Source organism: Durotheca rogersii, assembly GCF_024521655.1.
Source record: "Durotheca rogersii strain YMJ 92031201 chromosome Unknown GGS23scaffold_1, whole genome shotgun sequence".
Taxonomy (NCBI): domain Eukaryota; kingdom Fungi; phylum Ascomycota; class Sordariomycetes; order Xylariales; family Xylariaceae; genus Durotheca; species Durotheca rogersii.
The window spans coordinates 3,201,485-3,223,318 of record NW_026251232.1 but is presented as its reverse complement, the minus strand read 5'-3'; the positions used below and the strand labels follow the sequence as shown (position 1 = coordinate 3,223,318).

Here is a 21,834-nt window from a genome sequence, read left to right as displayed (position 1 = left end):
GGTTTCGTAAGCTCTCCCGTATCGTATGACGGCACGCTCCAGCACCTACATACATACCTACATACATACATGCACCTCTTAGCGGCACCCGTACATGTCAACCATGTGTGGCATACTGCTATACAGTATGTATGGTATATACGTCGAACGTGTATGTATGTACGTACGGGCGCAAGTGTGCACCCATACGCATGCGTGTGCATGCACATACATACAGTGCATGCATACGGTCCGTCTCTGTCTCCCTCTACCCCCCCCCCCCCTTTTTTTTTTCCTTTCTCTCTTCCGACCACTGCATGCATCGGCGGCGCAGTTACGTAGCGGTGCGTAGCGTAGCATAGCGTCGCGTCGCGTTGCGTTGCGTAGCTCTGCGTCGCCGGACGACTTATTTAGTGTCGAGGGTAGGGGGGAAGACACAGGCGGAGAGAAAAGGGGGGGGGGGGGGGGGGGGGAGGAAAGCCAGCGATAGGTTCTCCGTCCTCCCAATGGATCCCCCCCGTTGGGAGGCATTTCGCCTTACTTTTCTCGCTCTCATGTCTGTATCTGTATCCGTCGCTCTGCTCTTCCCTAGCGAAGGCAAGAGGGTCTCCGATCCGGTCTAGAACCGCGTCCTCTCGCGACGATGCCCCTTTTTTTTTTCTCTCTCTCTCTCTCTCTCTTCCTCTTCGTCGCTCTCCCTCGTCGTCGTCCTCCCCTTGGGGACCCACCCGAACACGGCCGCCGAAACGGGCCCCCCTTTGGCGTTGGGGTCTAAACGAATCAAAGCCGCAACTTTGACCGAAATCCGGGATGTTGTCGCTGTTTTTGCCCCATCCCTGCCCGCGGTCCCCATCGGCATGCCTGTCTGCCTCTGCTGCTCGCTGTCGTTCATAGTCGCTTTTGTCTTCCTCTTCTGTCTCTCCCTCTCACACACACTCTCTCTCTCTCGCGCGCGCGCACATCTTCTCCCTTTCCCTCTTTCGGCCTTCACCAGCCTATGGGCTCACTACCATGTCGCGCCATCTGGCACCGTTAATGCCTCGGTTGCAGCGGCGACGTCCGGCTCTACTTTTTTTTTCTCTCCTCTTTCTTTCTGTTCTCACACGTTGCTGTCGTAACTCGTCGCCGTGCTACCGTTTTGTTTTCTCCGTTTCGGATGTACTCTCTTTCCTTCGTCCAGCTAAGCCCCACTGCCATACATACCTACATACACCCATCATTAGTTCGGCCTCGCTGCGCTCATGCTAACCAATTGGGCACGTCGTCGTCCCCCCCCGCAGGATTTGGAAGGACAAATACGATCCCAAGAGTGCCGGCGGCAAGAAGTAAGCCGTGCGGCGGTTGGTTGCTGGCGGGCCCCCATTTGCGATGCCCCTCTCCTCTCCACCCCATTCCCGTCGTCCTCTGTCTGTCCCTTCTGCTATCCATCCCACCCGGGGCGACGGCCGCGATAGGTAGCAAAGGTAGGTATCGGGAGGAGGGGCCCTGCCGGACACCATTTGTCAATTGGGATGGAGATGGACCCTGTCTGTCTTGGAATCACACGCCGTCAGCCTACTTCAATAGCCTCTCTATTGTTTTCGGTTCGCTCATCGGCCAGCACGGCTCATTCGTTCACCGGCGTAGCATACAACTTATTGGTGGTGGAAGGGGAACCTATTGGGATCAGAGAAAATGCTTACACCAAACTAAGAAGGGGAAGAAAAAAAAAAGACACCACCTGACGGTATTCATTGGGAGAAATAAGGGTAGATCATGGGGGGCGAGGCTGCGTCATGCTTCTCGATTTTTTTGGTTATTTTTTTCCTCTCTCCTCTCATTCCTTAGGTTTGGGGGTTTTTAATTTGTGGAAGTTAAGTGATCGCACCAGCAGCAGAGCAGCAGAAGAGGCGAGAGAGATGCTGTGCATCGGTTCTGCATATGCACCGACGATTTGCGGGGGAATGCATGTCTCTCTCTCGTCTTTCATCCTCACTCTCTTTTATCGAGTCCTTCTCTCGTCCTGTCTCTACCTTCGTCTTCTCGTCTCGATACGCTATCTACCAACCCGTCCGTCCGTCTACGTCGAGCAGTGGGAGCCAGGAGTAGCGCGGGCGGGGGCCGAGAGGAGGACCAGGAGCAGAAGACGACGTCGGGAGGAGAGACGAGCAACAGGCTTGCGTGCCCGTCGCCATGTCTGACTGACTGACTGCCCGGCGAGCTAGCTAGCTGGGCTGGCTTAGCTGCCTACATATCTATACGTCTACACATATCGCCTATTACACAACCCGTAGGATAGAATCAAAAACCGCCTTGGCTCAGCCAGGCCCGCGCTAAGGTCAATTGAATAGATGAGGTTGCGCCCTGGGAGGGATCACAACCGCTCGCCCCCCCCTCCCGCGTCCCCCCTCTCCCCTCCTCTCTCTCTCGCTCCCTCCTGTCTGTCTCGCCCTACCCCGGGTTTCACGAATGGGGTGAAACGTGTGGTGGTGGGGTGGCGATGACGAAGGCGATGCGACGGCTACCCTGCGTAGGCCCAATACCCGCACGCGCGCCCGCCTTTCTCGCTCTGTCTGTCCCTGTCTCCGTGTCTCTCTCTCTGACCACCCTCTCCCTTTCCCTGTCTCTCTCTCTCTTCTTTTACCTCCTGTCCGCTGTTGTTGCCCAACCCAGGATCGGGGCGGTGTGCAGGCGGTGAGACAGCCGGTCACGGCTCGTCCACGCCCAAGACCAAGACCCCTCTCTACACCGGGGGGGGGGGGGGGGGGGTTGAAGAGGAAGAAAGTGCAGAATAGGGCGAGCGGGCTAAGCCAGCTCGCTGGATTCCTTCCGCGGCGTGCTGCCCTGCCGCGCAGACCATGCTTCACGGGCGAGAGGGGTGACGAGAGGCTGGAAGTCCGACGGTTCCATTCGCCAGCGGCTGCGGGGTTGGACGGGAGGGTAGACAGGCCATAGATCGGGCATAGAAGGATTGGGGGGGGGGAGGGGGGGAGGTATGCGGCTGAATGAGCGAGCGAGCGTGTGTGAGTGGGCGACCGGGCGAGTGACCGGGCACATCGCCCTTCCCGTCTTCCCCATGCCACCGGTGTGAGACGTGCGGGGCCGGTTGCCTCGCGAGCTACGAGGTGGTCGCCAGACGGTGGCGGCATGTGGTATATGCAGGCGGGTATGTGGACGTAGACATAGGTACGCGGACGGCAGACATGGACGTACGCATGGAGGGTCGTCCGCCAGCCCGCGACGAACAGTCTATAAGCATAGCGCGGCACCGCACTAGCCATCGATCGCATGCCTACTTGCTTGCCTGCCTGCCTACCTACCTGCCTGCCTGGCATTTCGCCGCCCCGTCTATCTAATTGGGCGTCAGCAGGACGCAGGAGGTGTCATGGCCGAGTTTGGGCGATCACTACGGGGGAGGGCGCATGGAGGAAGGCAAACGCCAGGTGCTTGTGGCCGCCGGCTCTCGCGTCGTCATCATCGCTAGCAGGAGGACCCTCTCGATTTTTCTGACCAGGTGCCGCCGCGGCGAGAAGGGCGGGAGAGCTTCGACGATGCTACCCTGCCCATGCAGCCAACCTCGCCTGCCTGTCTGCCCAGCTACCGGCCGCGCCTCTCCTCTCTCTACCCTAACCCTCGGCGTGGGATCTACAATGCCCAATGCCAGAGCCTGCCTGCCTACCTGCCTATTCGCCTCCTCTCCCCTTTGCGTCTCTACGTATCTACATATGTAAGGTAGGAGGCATGTTATGTAGGGACAACCTCGCAGGCCCCCCGCTGACGATTCCCACAGCTCGCCCAACCCATCTCGGGCGCCCGTATCGCGAGTGTGCATAGTCCGAGTCACCCGCGCCTGGATATACGTGACTGAAGAACAGCGCGAGGAGAGGAGAGGATATAACGGGAGGCCGTGTAACACACCACCTCCACGACGGGCTCTCCCAACACGACCGCCGGCGCCTCCTCGTCTCTCCTCCCCCCCCTTCTTCTACCCTCTCTATGTATCCGGCCGCTTCTGGCTCGTCTGCCCCTTGTCTGGCGTCCTCCCTCGTCCCCCCAACATCACCTTCGCACTGTAGTCTGCTCGAGGTGTCGCGTCGTAGTTCGCACCTCGCCCCCGCCCTAGGGGGGGGGAGTGGCGCCTATGCGCCGAACCTGACGCTGCAGGGCCATCCTGCACGTCTCCCTCGCCAGCCTAGCTGGCCACTGCCTCGCTCTCTTCCTTTCTCTCTTTCTTTCTCTCTCTCTCTCTCCGATCCCGGCCGCGGTCCCAGACTAGTGCAATACACACGTACGTACGTGCGCGCCCGAGCAGGCAGGCTTGTGTGTAGACATGCCAGCTACGTAGGTATGGCGCGCGGGGCGCGATCCGTCGCCCCGCCCCATCCTCCTCGCTCCTGGGGTCCTCGAAAGTGGGAGTGTCGGCTGTCGGCTCGTGTCGAGAAAATGCAGATCGTTCGAGAGAAGCCCCCGATTTTTCCACCCTAGCTATGGGCACACCCCTTCTCTCCCCCCCCCCCTCCCTCTCCGTCCCCTTCGGTGGTTGTTGCCGGGCCCCGGTATCTGGGGTCTACACACACACACGCACACAAGTGACGCAGGTTCCCTAAGGGGCTACTACACTGTCTCACGTTTCCCTCGCTGTCCCGCTCCCTCCAGCTCTCTCCAGTGTGCGCCTGTGTGTGAGTGTGTGTGTGCCTGTGTGAGTGCGTGTGAGTGAGTGTGCGTCAGTGTCGCCCGCCTACCCGCAGGTCTCCCAAGGAGGGGGAAACCCCCTGAACCTGCAGCCACCCGCGCGGTGGGTAGCGTGTGGGTTCGGCGGCGCCCTGGGGCGCGTTCGCGCGGGCTCATCGCCTCGTTTGGCCTGGGGAGGCGGGAGGGTCTAGACCGGCTCGCCACCGGGGGATCGCCGTCATCGTCGTCGCGCGTCCCACGCCTCGCGGTGGATATCGCATACGTGGCCGTCGATTGTGAAATCGAACGAGAAGGGGAGAAAAAACCCCCTCAAATGAAAGCCAGCTCTTGCGCGCTCGAGGGAAGCCCCGAATTAGCTTCTCGTCTGGTTTACATAGGTGCTCCTGGAGGCACACCGAAACAGGATATCGATCGATCTCTCTCTCGCTCACATCAGCACTTAGGTATGTGTGGGCGTGTGCGACAGGTGTCGTACGAGTCTAAAGGAGGCAGGGGGGAACCGCTGGCCTAATTCTCGTGTTAGAGCGGCTTGAGAAGATACTTACGAAGAGGCGAGTGGCATAACCTACGCAAAGCCCAACCAGAAAAAGGCAATTAGGATCGGAGAGCGCCCGGCCAGTAGAACGTTGGGAGGTGTGTAATGGAGAAGAGGGAGCAAATCTCGAAAGATCAATAAGACGCCAGCTCGCACCTACATATGTAGGTCGGTAGGTACACGACGCGATCTCGGACCCTGGCTGCTCTGCGCGCCATTACCTATCCCGAGAGACGCCTACAGCAGCCGTATAACTGGGTGTATGTAGGTAGGTAGGTACATACATGCCTCCCCCGGCAATGGCAGAGTCGCCAGCGCGGGACGTCTGCGCATGCACCCACGGGGCACGGCACGTCGGCGCAGATTCGATCTTGCGAGCGCGCGAGCCAGCATGTGTGCGTTATCGTTCTGTGGTAATGGCATCATGTAAGGACGTGAGATCGCAGCAATGAGCGTCGAGAGAGAGCCGGCATTGTTGGCCCAAGACAAATAGGCAGGACCCACAGAGCCGCGGATCCATATTCACAATACGAATCATCATACGCACCTAGATAGAGCATCTCATCGTGTTGTCCAATCCAGATGCGCTCCTCGATAGCGAGAGGTAGGCATTATGGCGCCCGCGGCACAAGAAGAACGAATGAACGTTGCTGAGCCATGGTTCGGCACTGGGTTGTCCACAGGAGAGCTCTGACAAGCTCTTCGCTTCTTTTCCCCCCGGTCCACATTCGCTCTCCATCCCCAAAGCTGGTCGATAAGGGAATCCAGCGTTAGCATGACGGAATGAGGGCCAGGGGGTCAATCCTCGAACCGGCGCCGTGCATCGCGAGGCTTTTGCCACCGGGCGACCATTCGTGCGTCTCCACACGGGGCACACTGCTATGGGGAATGGCGCTCAGCTACGGAGGCATGCTAATTAATCTGAAGGGATTCTACGGGCGTGAACAGACAGGTGCAGCACGTAGGTATGCGAGGCCTGCACCTCTGTAGCGGCGCATCTGTATGCGCAAGCAAATCGCACTTACATCCGCCTACATACCTACCCGCGACATACCTACCTAACGCCCATCTGGGAAACGTGCGAGGGCCGCACGGGGGGCATCTTCATCCTATCTCTGTCCGTAGAGGGCTCTTCGGAACCCACACATATCCGACCCCAAGCGCCTTTCCTCCCGTGGCGAGCCGCAGCCAGGCAGCACGGGCGCACGGGGAGAGGCCCGATGGGGGATCCCGAGGGGGGCGCGAGCAACGTGCAGGCGGATGGATAGACAAAGGGAGGACTCCGGACGATGGGGGGCCCACGGGGCCCACCACGCCCCCTCCTACACGGACAACAGATTTCCCTCTCTCGGAAACGTTGCTTGGCCTCCCGCCCGCCGACACCTAGGTCCAGGACAAACAGCGACGACGACGACGACGACGACGACGACGACGAGGTGGGGCCCCGGGGAAGCTAGGTCGGCAGGTAAACAGCCAGAGACGGCGAGCGGTCGAAGCCAGAATCCGGGAGAGGCCAAACAGAGCGGAACAACACAGCGTAGAGCGGGGCAGGCAGCTTGCCCGGTCTCCCTCTTGCATTCCTGGCCTTTGGAAGCCGCGCGGTCTTGGTGGCGCCCCTGGTGCCGGGCTTTCCCGAGGGGAGCCTAGCTGCTAGCGAGGGGCCGGCCCGTCGAGAGGCGAGAGAGAGTGGGCGACGCGATGGCGGCGAGAGAGAGAGAGAGAGAGAGAAAGCGGTGGGGATGCGATGCTCGAGCAGAAACGCACACCGCTACGGCAATCCGGCGTGGCGACATTCTTTGCTTTCTCTCTCCTCCTCCTCCTTTCCTTTCTCCCCATGGACCGCGCGGCTCGTGCCAAGACGCCCGCAGCCAACCCGACTCGGCCTATTCGTCGTTCGTCCGGCCCCTCGCTCCCAGCTACAGCCACTCCCCCCCTCCCCCTCCCCCGCCGTTCAGAAGCCGCCCAGGAGATAGAAGACTCGCCAACGGGGAGCGCGCACGGAATGTAGGTATCTGTACGGTAGGTATGTAGTACCTAGGTATGACCGACTTCGTTTCGCGATCTCGATGCTCGGGTGTCTTCCGCTGGGCACGTGCTCTGCTGCCACCCTGTACCCTGAGTGTCCGGACGTCGTTCTTGTTTTTTTTTATCCCGTGGTGTTTCATGTCGGTAGGCAGGTATATCGTCGCCGCGACGGAACCTACATGCGTAGAATAGCCGGCAGCAAGTGGGCAGGTATGCGCACTTAACCTACCTACCACTTACCATACGGAGGGAAAAATCGGTTCGGAGAAATACTCTCCCCCGCCCCCCCCCCTCTTTCTGGCCCCAAGTCGCCGTACGTTCATGTCTATGTATCCGTGGGCGCGTGTGTGCGCCTCTCGAGCTGATGGGTGCGAACTTCCGTATCCCGATCTCACTTATGATCTTACATATAGGTATGTACGTTCCCAGCCAACCAGCTGCCGGCGCCGGCTCGAGGATGAGGGAGGGGGGGGAAGGGGAGCTGACGAAAAAGCGCACAACAATCAATCAATCAGCCAGTCGATCCAGCCTAGCTACCTTATAGGATGGGATGGGGCGCAGAAAGGACCCGTTACGGCGAGAGAGGGGGGGGATGGGGGAGGGGACAGAAAGCACTGAATGCGAATAAACGAGATGCCTACCTACCTACCTCTACCTCCACCTACATACCTACACATCCGCGTATGCGGGCGGAAAGGGGGAAAAGAACGGCGTGTGCCTTGGAAAAAAGGGCTTCCACTTTGCGCATCTCAGCCAGGTTCGCCGTTGGGTGTGCGGTGCGGCATGCCAGTTGTCCACCACGAGGTCAGACACCCCTCCTCCTCCCCTGCCCACACCCACCCCTTCTCTTCTCGTCCGGCCGGACCGCGATGCTGTCTCGCGTGAACACCACCACCAGACCACCCCCTCCCTCCCCCATGAGGTAGGTGAGTATGTCGCAGCGATGCCCAGAGCATCCTCGCCGTCCCACTCGGCCTGCTATTTTCTTCTCTCTTTTTCTTTTTTCCTTTTTTTTTTCTTTCTTTCCCTCTTCGGTTTCCGTCTTCCCTGTCTGTCCGTCTGCCCGTCTGCCTGCCTGCCTGTCTCTCTCTCTCTCTCTCTTTCTCTCTCCGTCGGTCCCAACCCCGACCCCCGGCCCCCAGTCCCAGCCCCTGCAGGGCCGTCTTTGGGTCCCGTGTCTGAGAAAACATGTGGGCATGCCGGCCCAATACAGCCAGCCTCCGGAGAGGGAGGGTGGCCCACCATACTTATGCACTTGTTTCTAGGTGACCCGACCAGCAGGAGAAGAGAGAGAGATAAAAGAGAGAAGATAGAGAGTGAGAAAAGGAAAGACATGCCATGACTGGTAGATGAGGTCACGCCCCCGCGCGATTTTGTTCTTTTCCGTCTTCCATCGCACTGGAGATATGCGGTGCTTACTTCCGTGCCTTGATTGGCGGAACACGGCAGCTCTCGTCTGTTACGAATGGGACGCATGCGCTCGCTTTCCCTGCCGGCACCTACCTACCTACCCTTTCTACATCAGCTACCCTTTTTGGGGGGGGAGGGGGGGGAGGCGGTCCCTTAGAGGTCCCTATGGGATACGACTATGCGGGTTCCTGTCTTGGAGTACTCATATATATGCGCGGTGACGAGCCCTCTTACTGGAAGTGCATGGGCGAGGCCGGGAGGATGGTGGCAACGGTGGACCGCGATCGAGAATGGGGGAGAGAGGACAGGACAGGAGGGGAGGGGAGAGGGGGGCGGGGAGCCACCGGCGCAGAAGCTCGACGATCTTGCCGACGGATCCATTTGGCAATGGCCGGGAGCCCGAGAGGCCGTGAGAGAGAGGGAACGGGGTGGGAAGAACGAGACGCAACGGGCAAGCCAGATGCGCGAGCCGTAGGCAGGGCATGTGAAGCCCTGCAGGCCCGCCAAGCACCGACTTTGCCATGTATCGGCCTCCCTTCCTGAGCGTGGTAACACTTTTCATAGGCTCGTATCGGCGTGCTATCTCCTGTGTCCGCGCTCCATTCTACTAGGAATATGGAATACTTCATATGCGCCCCCCGTTATGGACCTGTCTGGGGAAGCGGGCCCGCTATTGGACCTGAAGCACGATGAAAGTAGGTATTCGGCTATGGGCGAGACTAAGGAAGCGCCGGCGTTGGGCTGGATCGACTAGAGCAGGTCAAGTATACACAATATCCTTAGGAGACCCGTAGGTGCCTAGGTCGGTAGGCGTGCGATACCTATCACCAGGACAAGTCAAGGCCTCGCGAATCATCCGCCCTCCGTCGTCGTCACCGTCACCGTCATCCTTCGCTCTGCCCACATAGTGGTGACCTCTCACGCTCGTAGGGCAGTAGCACTCGTTGCTACGTGCTTCATGCGACGACATACTACCTACCCTACCTAGCTGCCACCGCACCGCTGGTGCTGCTGCGGCCGGCTCGGGGCGCAGCGTAGGAACGAGCCAATTGCCCCCCCCCGGCCATCCTCGGCCGGGGGTGGGAGGGGGTTGGACGAGAATGGGATGAAGCGGGTTAGTTCGTCCACCTCGCTCACTAACCATGGAACGAGGCAACAGGTAGGTCTCTACATACCTAGTATTGCACTGCGGGACTGTCGACGTATTACGGGTGATCAAGTAATGAGCTAAACACATCAGGAATCGTTTTTATTTTGTATTTATTTATGTAATTCTTTTTTATTTTTTTTAACTTCCTCGCCATTTTCGGAACATATTTCCATTTCGTCTCCCACTTTCCCACTGGCTGGGTCGGGCAACCAGGAGGAATGGCAACCCCCTCCCATCCGATCTGACAGAGGTGCTAGCCGCATGGAAAGGAGTGAATCGTGCGTCTCGTCCTCGGCGTGAGACGATGGTTGGGTACAGAGAAGGAGACGTAGAGAGGGCAAGAGTCAGTTGGGCCTTTTTTGCCCCTGGTCCTTTCTTTTCTTGTTGGTTCGTCTTTGGGCTGACACGAGGGAGAGAGTGAGGGGTGGGCGCGGGCACAACAAGCGGGAGAGGACTACGGGTCTTTTCTGGGGAAGAAAACCATTGTAGATTCTGGCAGTGTTTCGCTGGCTTGGTTGACTTGCCTTCCTTGCCGCTGAGATTGAGTCCATCCCGACACTTCATTCCTGAGTACGCTGAGATGGAGCTACACAGCAAGAGGAACCGCAAAATCGAAGAAGAGCCTTCTCCCTTCCTCTCTCCTAACCCCCTGCTATCCGCTATGGTTTACTGGCCTTCTCCCAAAAAAAAAAAATCGTCTCCACAGCTGCTGGTAAGCTGTCCTGTCTGTCCTCTGCCTCTTGCTGCTGGTGTGTGCTGTTCGTCGGTGATATTTGTCATTCTCATATGATGCATCTCACACTCGCACTCACACACGCATACCACTCTCCCCGGTCCGGCCAGGCCCGGCACCGCTCGCATCGGAATAGACCAAGAGGAAGATGGAGGTGTTTAAAAAAAAAAAAGGTAGAAAAAAAGAGGTAGGAAAGAGAAGAGCGTAAGAAAAAAACCACTCTCTTCCGCATCTCTCGTCAGCGCACTCCTTCAATCCACCCCCGGGATTGATTGAGCGACCGACCACCTTAAGACTAAACCAACCCTTTGTTGTCGTGAGACATTACCCCAGTCATATTTCCCCGTAAGAAAAGTGAGCCATATTAGGAAAGAAGCCGATGGAAATAAACCCCACCCGTTGTGTAAAGCTACCTCATAGCTAGAGGGCCCAGTCCCGTCCCTCCAGCGGGAGTCGTATCCCGTCCGGAGGCAGCGCAGAGCTGGACCATCGACGAATAGTACCTAATAGTAGTAGTAGGCCGAGAGCAAGGTAGAAAAAAAAATAGTAATAGAAAATTGCCCCTTGCTTTGCAGGCTCAGAAGCTCTGCCCTGTTCCAAATTCCCTATGATTCCGTGAAGAAAACGTTGTACAAGAAAAATGTCTTGAAGCCTCAGCTGCGGGCTTGCTATGCCATCCCCCCCTTCCCCTGCCGTGAAAGTGCCCTCCCCATCCCAGTGACCGCGCCCAATTTTCGCCATGCAACTTGCTCCGAGATAAAATGAGAAACTGGTTAGTAAAACGCCGGCCATCGCGGTGGATGTCGGACTGGTAGAGACAAGGAAATAAGTTTGTGCGATCCAAATAATGGGACAGGAGAAGTCAAAGGTTGAAATCAAGTAAAAAAGTAAATAACTCGCTTGCTAAATTCGGACTCGATAAATGACTGGCGGTTTGTGTGTGTGTGTGTGTGTGTGTGTGTGTGAATTTCAATGTTGACAAAGCAAATAGTTGGATCGCTGGATGATAGTGATGATGATATTCGTTTTGGTGCTGCGTGAGCTGCGTCGGATCTGTTCGTTTTGGATGCGCGGGAGCGGCGTGGAAGTGTATGTAATGTATTGCATGTATAGACAAGGTGGCTGTCAATAGCGACGATGTAAATACCGACAATGCGAGAGAGAAAAAAAAAAGTAGTTCGTTCATTCGTGAGGAATACGACATCTTCCAAGTCGTGGAGAAGATGATGATGAGATGGACCGGTCATGGGGGAGGCAAAAGATATAAAATGAAATTATAAGAGTAGATAGAAAAACAAGAGATGAAATCGTCTTCTCGTTAACTTGGACTTGGTCGTCATCGGGGTCGTGACTTCGTGAGAAACATTGGTTCGTTCGTTCGTCATGAACTTGCGTCGTTACCATTGCCGGACTGGTGACCGCCGTTGGCACCATTGCACTCGGCTACCATCTTGGCGAAGTTGCGCACCACGTCGCCGGGGATCTGGTCCCACAGGAGCGTTCTCGTGTACACCTCGGCTGCCGACTGCTTCTCGCCGCTGCGAAGGCTGTTGAGCGCCTCCGCGAGATTGCGACGGCCCTGGCTCACCGCCGGCCGCGGGGGCGCCGCGCGCAGGAAGTCTTGCGAGTTCACCGTGTTGTATTGGGCGGGCGTCAGCGAGAAGATCTGCTCGTTCGTCTGCTCCTGCGTCGGCTGCGTCAGAGAGTCGGCCAGGTCGCCCAGCATCGAGGGGGCGACGCCTTCCATGCTGCTGCTCGCCATCGGCACCGAGGCGGTGCTGGTCCAGTCCGCGCCCGACGGCTGGGGGGCGGAGGGGACGATGGCGTGCTCGGCGCTGTGGGCGACGCCGGCGTCCTTGAAGATGTTGTCGAGCAGCGTCGCCGAAGCTTCGCGGAGGTCCTCGGACACGCGGGGGATGGTCGGGGTGGACCTGTTAGACAGGACAAAGGCGCCGACGAGGAAGAGCATGAACAGGAGGCCGCCCTGGGCGGTGGACTTGTCGACATCGCCCGACAGCGATACCTCGGGCTTCTTCTGGGGGACGAGCTGAAGCTCCTGCTTGACCTCGGGCTCCATGGGAAAATCGGCCATGAAACCGATGTTGTCCCAGGACGAGTCCATGCTGAGGCTGTCCATGTCGTTGAAGCCGTTCGAGTAGCCGGCGTTGCTGGGAATGGAGGCGTGCTCGAGCCTCTGGACGTGGTCGGTGAGCACGCTGATCTTCTTGCGCAGGTCACCGGTCTCGTTGGTGTGGTTGCGGATCAGCTCCTCCTTCTCCAGCGTCAAGCTCTCGACGTGGGCGACGAGGAACTCGCGATCGCGCCTCTCCTGGTCCAGCTTCATGTGCAGCTCGGTTATGTCCTCCTCCAGCGTGCTGATGAGGCCGGTGAAGTGCTTCTTCTCGTCCTCGAGCCTCTCCGTGTGCATCTTTTTCCTCTGCCTCGAGTCGAGGGCGGCTTGCCGGTTGCGCAGTAGCCGCTTCTGCTGCTTCAGCTCCTTGATCTCCTGCTCGTCGGTCGTCGCCGCGATCAGTTGATCAATGTTGCCGAGGTTGCGCTCGGCGGGGATGTCGAACCGGGCGTTCTTCTTGCGAATGCCGTCGCCACGGCGCAGCTCGTTGTGAGACCGGATGCTCGGGCTGCCCGGCCGCATGCGCTTCACGAGGGACTGGCTCTTCAAGTCGTGGCTCATCCAATCTTTCTGCGGCGACGTCGGCATGGCAGGATTAGCCGGACCGACGGTCGAGAACAGGGGCATCTGGTGCGCAGCATTGCTGAAGGGCGTCTGCATCTGCAGGGTCCGCTGCTGGAAGATGGACTGGTTGTTGTCGAACGCAGTCTCGAGACCATCGTACTGCAGCGGCGTGCAAGTGCCGGAACCCTGGCCCATATTCCATTGCTGACCTTGCGGGCCGTAGGCTTGCGACGGATCAGACCGGAACGGGTTGTTGTTCTGCGGCTCGAGGAAAGGGTTGTTGGACGGCACAGATTGCATGTCGACCGACGACTGCCAGTCCTCCGTCTTGGGCGAGAATATCGAGCCAGCGACAGCGAACGAATCCCTCCGGCTGCCAGCCATAGGGGGCGACATGTCCAGGCCTGCCTCGATCGCGCTGCTGTCTAGGATGTTCTCGTCCAAGATGTTGGCATCCTCGTCCTCGAAGTACTTGTGCGCCGCATGGTTGGTGTCGACGGATAAGGGGTTCTGCCGGTAGAAGGCCGGCATCTGAAATGTTGAGACCATTTCGGGTCTGTGTATGTGGGAATGTGGTGGGCTTGGAAGGAGAAGCGAGAGCTGGGGTCTCGCTGGGTGGGAACAAAATTGTCGAAGAGGTTGGCTCTGCTCTGCACAGCGTTTGTATTAGTGTATGAAGCGGTGAGGGACGGTGACTAAAGCCGGTAGCCGTGACTGAGTGTCTGTCTGTCTGTCTGTCTGCCTGTCTGCTCCCTTCGTCTCAATTCCGTCTTGATTTGGAGATCAAGAGAAGTGGGCAGCGGTAGAGGTTATGTGTGCGGGTTGGACGTACGGGTGCGGAGATGGGTATAAGTGAAGTTGGGAGGGACAATGGGGGAGGGGGAGGTTGCAATGATGTATAAAAGAGCAGTACGAGTGTGTATTGTAGAGAAGACGGGTCAGGGAAGAAACATGGTGGTAGTATTGGCAATGGTAATGGTGGTGGTGGTGGTGGTGGGGAAGGGGGGGGGGGAAGGATTAGAGAGGACGAAGAGGGGGGGTCGTCTTTGCAGGGTTGGAGGGGGGGTGAGGAACCGGCTTGCAACTTTCAAGGGAGAAAAAAAAAAAAAAAAGGTGGGAGAGACGGGTGTGATACTCCCACACGCTCACACACCTGGGAAAGACAGGAAACAAAACCAAAACTTACAACTTCTTCGGCTGTGGTGTAGGCGTGAAGGTGTCTCTGTCGTACTAGGTCGGCCTGGATCCGTCTTACAAAGATAGATATGTAAAACAGAGCGAAGCAGAAGCGGACGGAGAAGAAGAAGGGGAACAGAAAAAAAATGGGGGGAAGCAAGTGGTAAATAGATATCGAGGCTACTGAGGAGCGCGCAATTCACACAATTCCTCGACAACCAAGAGGTCTGCTTATAAGTCTTTTTCCTTGCGGTCGGATGCTGAAGGGGCGTGGAGGAGTCGTCTGTACTTAAGAGCCAGAGCCAGGGCCGGGCTTGGCCTGTTTTCTTTTGCCCGCCATAGACAAAGTAGGTAGACGGCACTAGGGACTAGTGGGGACAAAAGCCCATGAGACTTCTGACTGACCTCTCCGTCTCTCGTCGTGTGGGTGCGAGATGGACGTGGGTCTGTCCCCTGTAAATGGCGCCGGGGTTGTTGGCGGCCATGGGGTGTTTAGCGAACTCGATTGGCTGTTCCTAGCAAGGAGAGAAGCACTGGCTACATATGTAGTATGCATTCATCGCCGTCTCCGCCGTCCATTCCGTTTTCCCATTTTGGTCGTCTGCCCAGTGTGTAAGCACGACCGTTCCCCCCCCCCCCTCTCTCTCTCTCCCCCTCCCCTCAGCCGTCCCCCCTCCTCAAACGGTATGCGTACATACACGCTATGGACGCATGTATGTACGTGTGTACGTATATATGTATGTGTAGGTATGTAAGGTAGGTAGGTAGGTAGGTAGGTAGGTAGGTAGGTATATACGTGCGCGCGCATGTAGGTATAACGTATGTAGGTAAGGTATGTATGTATGTATGTATGTATGTACGTATGTATGTAGACTCGGGTCGCCATGTGTATGCGTGCTCCAAAGGTCCATCGGGCGAGAGCGCGTTAGCAAAGCCACAATGCCTACGTCCAGGTATCGTATACCTCGGTGGGTTCTCAGGGCGGGAGCTTAAAGACCCCTGACTGTCTACCAGATAGACCCTATCGTCGCCCTCTCCTAACCACTTGGATGCGTGCCGCCGGCTGCGAAGCCGAGAAGGGTGACGAACCGACTACCTACCTTAGCAGCTCTACACAACAAGTCTACGAGTACCTCGCCCGCGGGAGGGGAGTACGTAGCTATGTATCCGTTACGGTAGGGCGGCGGATCGCTCGCTCGCCCGCTGTGTTGTACAAAGAGTACAGTACGGTACTACATCCTCGGATCAGTCGACCTGGTCGGCGCGCGAAGACGACTGGAGGACCGGCTGGGACAAATGGGATCGAGGCGTGGGATGTGAGCCCATCCAGCCAAAACGGTAGCGCTAAGTGCCTGAGCCGGGAACCGTTTAGGGGCAGAGGAGCCAGCTGATAGGTCCTGGATGGCAGCCCTGCCGAGGTTGGGCAGCGATGGCTTAGGTAGATTGCTACCCTACACAGTCAAGGGGGCATGCGCCCATGAAGCAGCCCGTTTTGCACCATTAAGACTTGCTAGAAGCGTGTTGGACCTCCCTATTGCCCAGCAATGGCGCACGGTGGGGTGATATGTATCTTTTGCTAGGCACCTCGCACTTACACGAGTGCCCGGATCGGTCGATACTACCGACTAAGCATCCTGCCTCCCAGCGAAGGTCACTATCCGCGCTGTGGGAGGCAGTTATTTGGAGTAAGTAGCCAGGTAGCTTGTGCCCAAAAGGTGCGGCCGTCGCAAAGTTGCAATGGACACTGTGAGGTGACGAATACTCGCCTGGCCAGAAGCCCGGAATAGATGTGAGGAGGTGCTTCCCCGAAAATCCTCCTGGGCAAGGGCGGGCTCAGTCCTACTCGTATCACATGACCGCCGGTGGATTTCTGGTCTGCTGTTTGTGTGTGAGTACGCGTGGGCGTGTAGTGTAATGTAGGTATGTAGGTATGTGTGTGATGATGTGTGTATTGTGCCGCCCTCGGTGTGCTGTGCTGTGCTTGAATTGAATAAAGCATGGATGGTTGCGGCCTGACACTTGTGTTCCCGAGGGCTGTCGCCCTCGCTCACATACGCTTCTCCTCCTCTTTCCCCTCTGTCTGTCTGTCTCATGCCAAGGAGGGTTTGCTTGTCGCGCCTCGATGTCGGGCAAACAGCCACGATGCCTGAAAAGAAGCAATGCGCTGCCGTTCATCTTCATTCCCAGCCCATTAGTAGATCAACGGATAGTTACTACAACCGCGAATTGATTATTGGCATCAAGGGCGTCCCTAGCGGCTTCGCGTTCCTCTACGGTGCTTCCCGGCACCATTGCCCAGATCTCGGGACGGGATGGCGGGTGTATCGAAGTCCCAGATGGAAGCGAGGCCGGGAGAGCCTGGGGTCGATCTTTTCTTCTTCGCCCATCCTTGCAGGGCAAACTCTGCTGCTACGACCCGTCCCGGGATTCTCCCCGTCAGATACCCAGCCGGATGGTTTGATCTTCTTCATTCGACGAGGTTCACGATGAATTGCTTCCAGCTTCTTGAGGTTCTTTATGTGTTTGGATTGCAGACTCGACTTGGCGACCTCTTCCTCCGGCGACGTTCTTGCGGTGAATGTAGTCTCCCGTCAGGAATTGTTAGAGATGCTCCCAGAGCGCGCAGAGGGCTAAGCCGCGAAGGTTGCAGCACAGACAATGGATCCATGTTCTAAATTCTTCTTCGATCCCTCCTCGCCGTTCCCTTTTCTTGACGGGCGGGTCTTCCAGGGCCAGGGTCTGAGGCGCTTTAGCACTTGGAGATAGGAGCCAAAAAGAAGTACACTTTGGGAGAACCGTCCGTGGGTTATCTGGCTCCGTCCTGACCAGACTTGTCTGGGCTTGTGTGCGTGGCCCTCGCGAGAGAGGCACGAATGTGCACCAACAACACAAGTCAATTGGGGTATGGATTCAGCCACCGTGTGTAGAACGGAGACGGCAGGGAGAGGGCGAGGCAGGCTGTCTGTCTGTCTGTCTGTCCACTCCGAGGATGACGCACAGGAGTAGATCCCGACGAGCTTAGCTAACGAGTTCCTCGCGAAAGATCCGCTCGGGTTTCTACGACGGGACATGTTACGAGAACGGCTAGTCGGACGAGAAGCCAAGGGCTGTGAGGTTGAGTAGCAGTTGGAAGGAGTCGGGCTGGGAAGGGAAAAATAAAATAGGCATGGCCGACTTTTAGACCACATAGCGTCAGCATTGATTACGGCGCAAGTATATTTCTGCGAGCCACTTTATCCTCTCCTCTGTCGACCTGAGGGCCGCAGCCAACGATATCGCGCCTGGAGCAGCCAACCGGGGAATTGCTAGGCGGCATACGGTTGGGGGTAGCACGTAGATAATCAACTTGAAGCCCGAGCAATACGAATAGGAAGTTCATAGCTAAACCCTTCTTCGCTTTCATCCGAGAAGGGGGCGTAGGAGGAGGAGGGGGGGGGGGGTAGGAAGAGGAGTGCAACATAGGGAAGCGCAAGCGAGCTGCCAGATGCACGTGCGATTCAGTCGTTACTGTTGCGAATGCTGCTCGCCTCGTGCAACTGATTGGCCGGGAGCCACGCAGCTTGTTGCGGGTCGGCTCAGAGGCCAGGCCAGCGCTTGGCGCGGTGTGTTTTCTGCCTTCTACCCGCGATACGCAGTACTTTACCAGGCCATCGCCCAGTTGAGGATGGGTTGGATTCTTCAACCCCAAAATCGCGAGCGAGGACGGCGGTTTGGGCTTCGAGGGCTGCTTCGTGACGCGCTCGCTCGCCCGCTCGCTCACCACTGCCCGCGGGCGCGACGCGGTGTGGATAAACAGGCCGTTCCGGTTGGGTCGGGGCGCGACCGATCGTGTTACCTACACCGACAGAGGGCCTCTCTCCGAAATACCGACGAGACGAGGGCTGGAGGACTTGCCCAGATCGGAACAGCTCGTCGTTAGGCACGAACTGCACACATGCAGCACTGTGACACCTAGCGGGCCGGCTTTGATGCGGCCAGTGGCACATAAGATTCATCACATCCCCTTCTGGTACGATCTGAGGGTGGTAAGAGGATGGATTCGGGGCCCATGGAGGAGACGAGCATGAGCTGCACACATATGGGGGGCCTGCCGAGGGCAAGACATGTGCGCCTGTTCGGGAGTCCCCCCCAGACCGAAACGGGTTAAGTCGCAATCGGCGGTGAGTCGCATCTGTGACCATCGCGGCCAACCAGCTCGCATCGTTGACCCTCAACCGATAGCCAACACGAAACCACCGTTTCTGCCCAAAGGGATGAGGAGATCAGGACAGTGAGGGGGGCCATGAAGACGCCGATTGTCGAGAGAAGATCGCGTAGAGCCTGCCCCGACATGCCAATCCCAGCTGCTACCCGCACCACTGGCAGCGGCTGATATGGGATATCGTCTGAGGAAGACAAATGCCTGACCCTTTGGCACTCTAACCTACTAAAGTGGTCTGCTTTTGCGCCGTTTCCGAGATCTGACCCTTCGCCGGAGACCTGCAGCTTCATCGTAGGGTACCGTTAATGGCTCCACAGGCCATGCGACATTACGTCCGACCAGCAGGACCCCGATAACTGCTCGTAGTATTCCTTTCCCCCTCCCCCCCCCCCCAAAAAAAAAATTCGCACCGAGACAGAGAGAGAGGGAGAAGAAGGGGAGGGAGGCCTCAGCAGTGACTCGTCATCCTCGACTCGTCGTCACTCAGGGGAGAGAGCAAGCATCAAGTCGACGTTGTCGACAACGTCAGTCCTGCTCTTCCTGTAATCGTCACTTCTTCCTGCCAAGCTGAACTGAACCGAACTCGGGCTTTGCTCTAGATAGTTGGTTTTCTTTTTCTATTTTTTTATTTTATTTCCTTGGGAGACCTCAGCCCATATAGCGGTGTGGCCTTGATAGTCGGGGAAACCCTTGCGCAGCCTGCTCCTCCACACCTAGGTCGATCGCATAGCTCCGTCGAGGACAATATAACCGATATACCTATGGCCAAATCCTCCCCCGGATTTCGGCCACTCACCTCGTCGGAACTGGACGGTTCGAAACGTATTTCTCGGCCGACTGGGAGCGCTAGGAATAGTGCGTCTTTTCGTTTTTGTTTATTTTTTGTCGAATCTTTTCCCCCACCCCGCATAACGTAAGGCAAGGTGGGAGGTACTGAAGCAGCGTGCCGCAGCAGCAAATTCTAGAGTCGAGGGATACACGGCATGTTGTCGTCTCGTTCTTTACGTCGGCGCACGATAGTAAGACGTTCATGGTCGCACAAAGTCGCGGGAGACCGTGGGGATCATGAGACAATTCCAACGATTCTCCACGACCTGAAAATAGCACCCTGCGCCCACAATACGACTAGTTGTGGCGGTGAGTGGATTCCTAACCAAGCACGGCCATCCATCCATACCCGGGTGACCCACGGCAAGCTATCCGGTGACACGGACGGAGCGCAGGCAGTATCGGATTGATGACGGTGGAAGTTTCGAAAAAGAACTGGCGGAATTACAAGATCGACCGCCAAGCGTTCCAGAAACACCTAAACTCGTTCCCCGGGTCGTACGCAACGGTGATCATTGGAAATCCCAGAGTCTGGCCAGAAGGTTGTCCTCCACTCCCGATGCTGGGTCCTGTGGTAGGAAGATTCTCTGTGGGATCATAAACTCCACGACTGGAGCCTTCTTAACCTGTTTTGATAGCTCCGCCTCGAGCAACTAAGTGGGCTGTGAGCAACACTAGAGTACCTAGAGAAACGCGTCATGTCGGATAGGTTAACTTACGCTACCATACGAGTGATCCAGAAAGTCCTCGAGGTTGTATGCCTGCTTGGTGAACTGCTCCGATATTATTTTCGCAATAGTCGCCACATTCGGGTGATAGTGCGACTGCAGCTGGACAACTTCCCATAGGCAGCTGTCAATCGCGCGCGTCTCCATCGGATCTTCTTCCTCGGCAACGAAGGGATCTTCCATCCCTTCGCTTTCCAGGGCTTCCCGCTCTTCCGGCGTTCTTGGTACGCGATGCATCATGAAGGTGCAGAGAGGGTGCTTCTTGAATAGGTTGTAGATCCATGGTACCACGACGACGATCGCGGCAGGCGGCGCGTTGAGGCATAGTCTCGTAATGCGTTTAATGAAACTCGCGACAAGGGCGGCGGGAAGGTGCGTTGAGCCGAGAAAGGTGTCTAATAGCCGGAAGAACCTGGATCGATGCTTAGAATGCAGGATGTCCGCATCCAGCAACGAATACAACTTGCGATAAAAGGACGGGTAGTCCAGATTGCGCTCTTGTATCAGATAGAAGACCCCGGACAGAGCTAACAAGGAGGTGGCGCCCCCCGAGTTGTACGAATCTGTGAGAAAGTCCATCAGAAGCTCAGGCTTCATGAACCACGGGGCGATGGATTTGGTCATGATCTGGAGCAACTTCTTCCTCTGGTCGCGGTCGGGGCCTAGGTTGAGCAATGCCAACCATGCTTCTTGGGCTTGCTTCTTCTGCTGGTTCACGGACGCGACCGGGTGAGACTTCTTGGGCGGATCAATATAGAAGCCACCCATGTCTGCTGTGGAGTCGGGCACGTCTTCGAAGAAGGCCAGTAAATCGAATACGTTATCGAATAGACCCTCACCTGACGATACATGATGATCCAAGGAGAGAATATCTCTTGGAGCAGGTCAGTATACCGCGGGTCGGCTCCTGTGGGGGAGGCGGGGGGTTCGCAGCCACTCACTTCACGGTCTTGAAAGTGTAGAAGCGAATATCGGCATAGTCGCCTAAGAACTTTTCGCAAAATTCCTGCCGGATATCCTGTAGGCTCTGTGAAACAATTACGTCGACAATTTCTCCCAGAAACCCTGTCGGGAAATTGTATTCGTCTTTGCTGTTCAGATATCGACCTTCGGCCTGCAAGATGCGCATAGCGAGGGTCAATGCCGCGGATGCGGACTCCTCTTGACCCAAAGCAGCGACGACAACTTGCTTGTAGTCGCGGAGTCTACTCCTGAGCCATTGGACAACCACAGACTCTTTTTCGGATTGCCCGGGCCTCTTCCTCAAAGCACCAGATGCAAGCAAGCGCAAGAATACCCTGCACAGCGAGACCAGGGCAAGCATTGCAGAATCGCCGTCGCCGTCGCCATCACTGCCATCCTCTTTCTGCGCTAGCTCAAGGAGAGTGGCGATATTATTGTAGTTCTTCTTGGACTCGAGGATCCCATTTTCAAGGAGTAGGATTTGAGCTTGGGGATCGTCATCTTCGGCGCTGCTGCTGCTGCTGCTCTCGGCTTTCGCCCGCTTGCTAGCTTTTTCAGGGGCTCTCTTCGATCTCTTCCTCTTTAGGGCTTCTTCAACCATGGTTCCTAGCAGCCCTGTGTATATAGCAGCCCTGTGTATATCGAATAATCGCACGATTTGGCTGGGGGACGAACCGCAGCAACGGTACTCTAGGAACGCGAGGCTGGAGAAGTAGCCAGGTAGGTACAGTAGTAAAATA

General features: G+C 57.0%; 4 protein-coding genes across 4 annotated transcripts; 1 reads left to right on the top strand and 3 right to left on the bottom strand.

Annotated features, from left to right (window-relative positions):
- Nucleotides 1-431: 431 nt before the first annotated feature.
- GGS23DRAFT_546762 (uncharacterized protein) lies at nucleotides 432-2,433 on the top strand. Its single transcript, XM_051515049.1, has one exon. The coding sequence runs from the start codon at nucleotides 1,136-1,138 to the stop codon at nucleotides 1,820-1,822; it is 687 nt and encodes a 228-aa protein (XP_051377392.1). The 5' UTR covers nucleotides 432-1,135; the 3' UTR covers nucleotides 1,823-2,433.
- A 9,156-nt stretch (nucleotides 2,434-11,589) lies between these two features.
- GGS23DRAFT_44725 (bZIP transcription factor) lies at nucleotides 11,590-14,492 on the bottom strand. Its single transcript, XM_051513993.1, has 2 exons — nucleotides 14,352-14,492; nucleotides 11,590-13,848 (listed from the first exon to the last, which is right to left on the bottom strand). Exon 2 carries the CDS (start codon nucleotides 13,745-13,747, stop codon nucleotides 11,885-11,887), a length of 1,863 nt encoding a protein of 620 aa, XP_051377391.1. The 5' UTR covers nucleotides 13,748-13,848; nucleotides 14,352-14,492; the 3' UTR covers nucleotides 11,590-11,884.
- A 2,243-nt stretch (nucleotides 14,493-16,735) lies between these two features.
- GGS23DRAFT_44590 (uncharacterized protein) lies at nucleotides 16,736-17,755 on the bottom strand. Its single transcript, XM_051513975.1, has one exon. The coding sequence runs from the start codon at nucleotides 17,560-17,562 to the stop codon at nucleotides 17,005-17,007; it is 558 nt and encodes a 185-aa protein (XP_051377390.1). The 5' UTR covers nucleotides 17,563-17,755; the 3' UTR covers nucleotides 16,736-17,004.
- Nucleotides 17,756-19,915: 2,160 nt separating this feature from the next.
- GGS23DRAFT_592438 (CBF/Mak21 family-domain-containing protein) lies at nucleotides 19,916-21,695 on the bottom strand (the record flags this gene model as incomplete). Its single annotated transcript, XM_051517879.1, has 3 exons — nucleotides 19,916-20,056; nucleotides 20,123-21,005; nucleotides 21,073-21,695. The coding sequence occupies 3 exons, from the start codon at nucleotides 21,693-21,695 to the stop codon at nucleotides 19,916-19,918; spliced, it is 1,647 nt and encodes a 548-aa protein (XP_051377389.1).
- Between the last annotated feature and the right edge of the window lie 139 nt (nucleotides 21,696-21,834).

Excerpts from the sequence above, each read along its gene's own strand:
- GGS23DRAFT_44725 (XM_051513993.1), bottom strand. The coding sequence starts at position 13,747 with ATGGTCTCAACATTTCAGATGCCGGCCTTCTACCGGCAGAACCCCTTA.
- GGS23DRAFT_44590 (XM_051513975.1), bottom strand. The coding sequence starts at position 17,562 with ATGTGGTCTAAAAGTCGGCCATGCCTATTTTATTTTTCCCTTCCCAGC.
- GGS23DRAFT_546762 (XM_051515049.1), top strand. The coding sequence starts at position 1,136 with ATGTACTCTCTTTCCTTCGTCCAGCTAAGCCCCACTGCCATACATACC.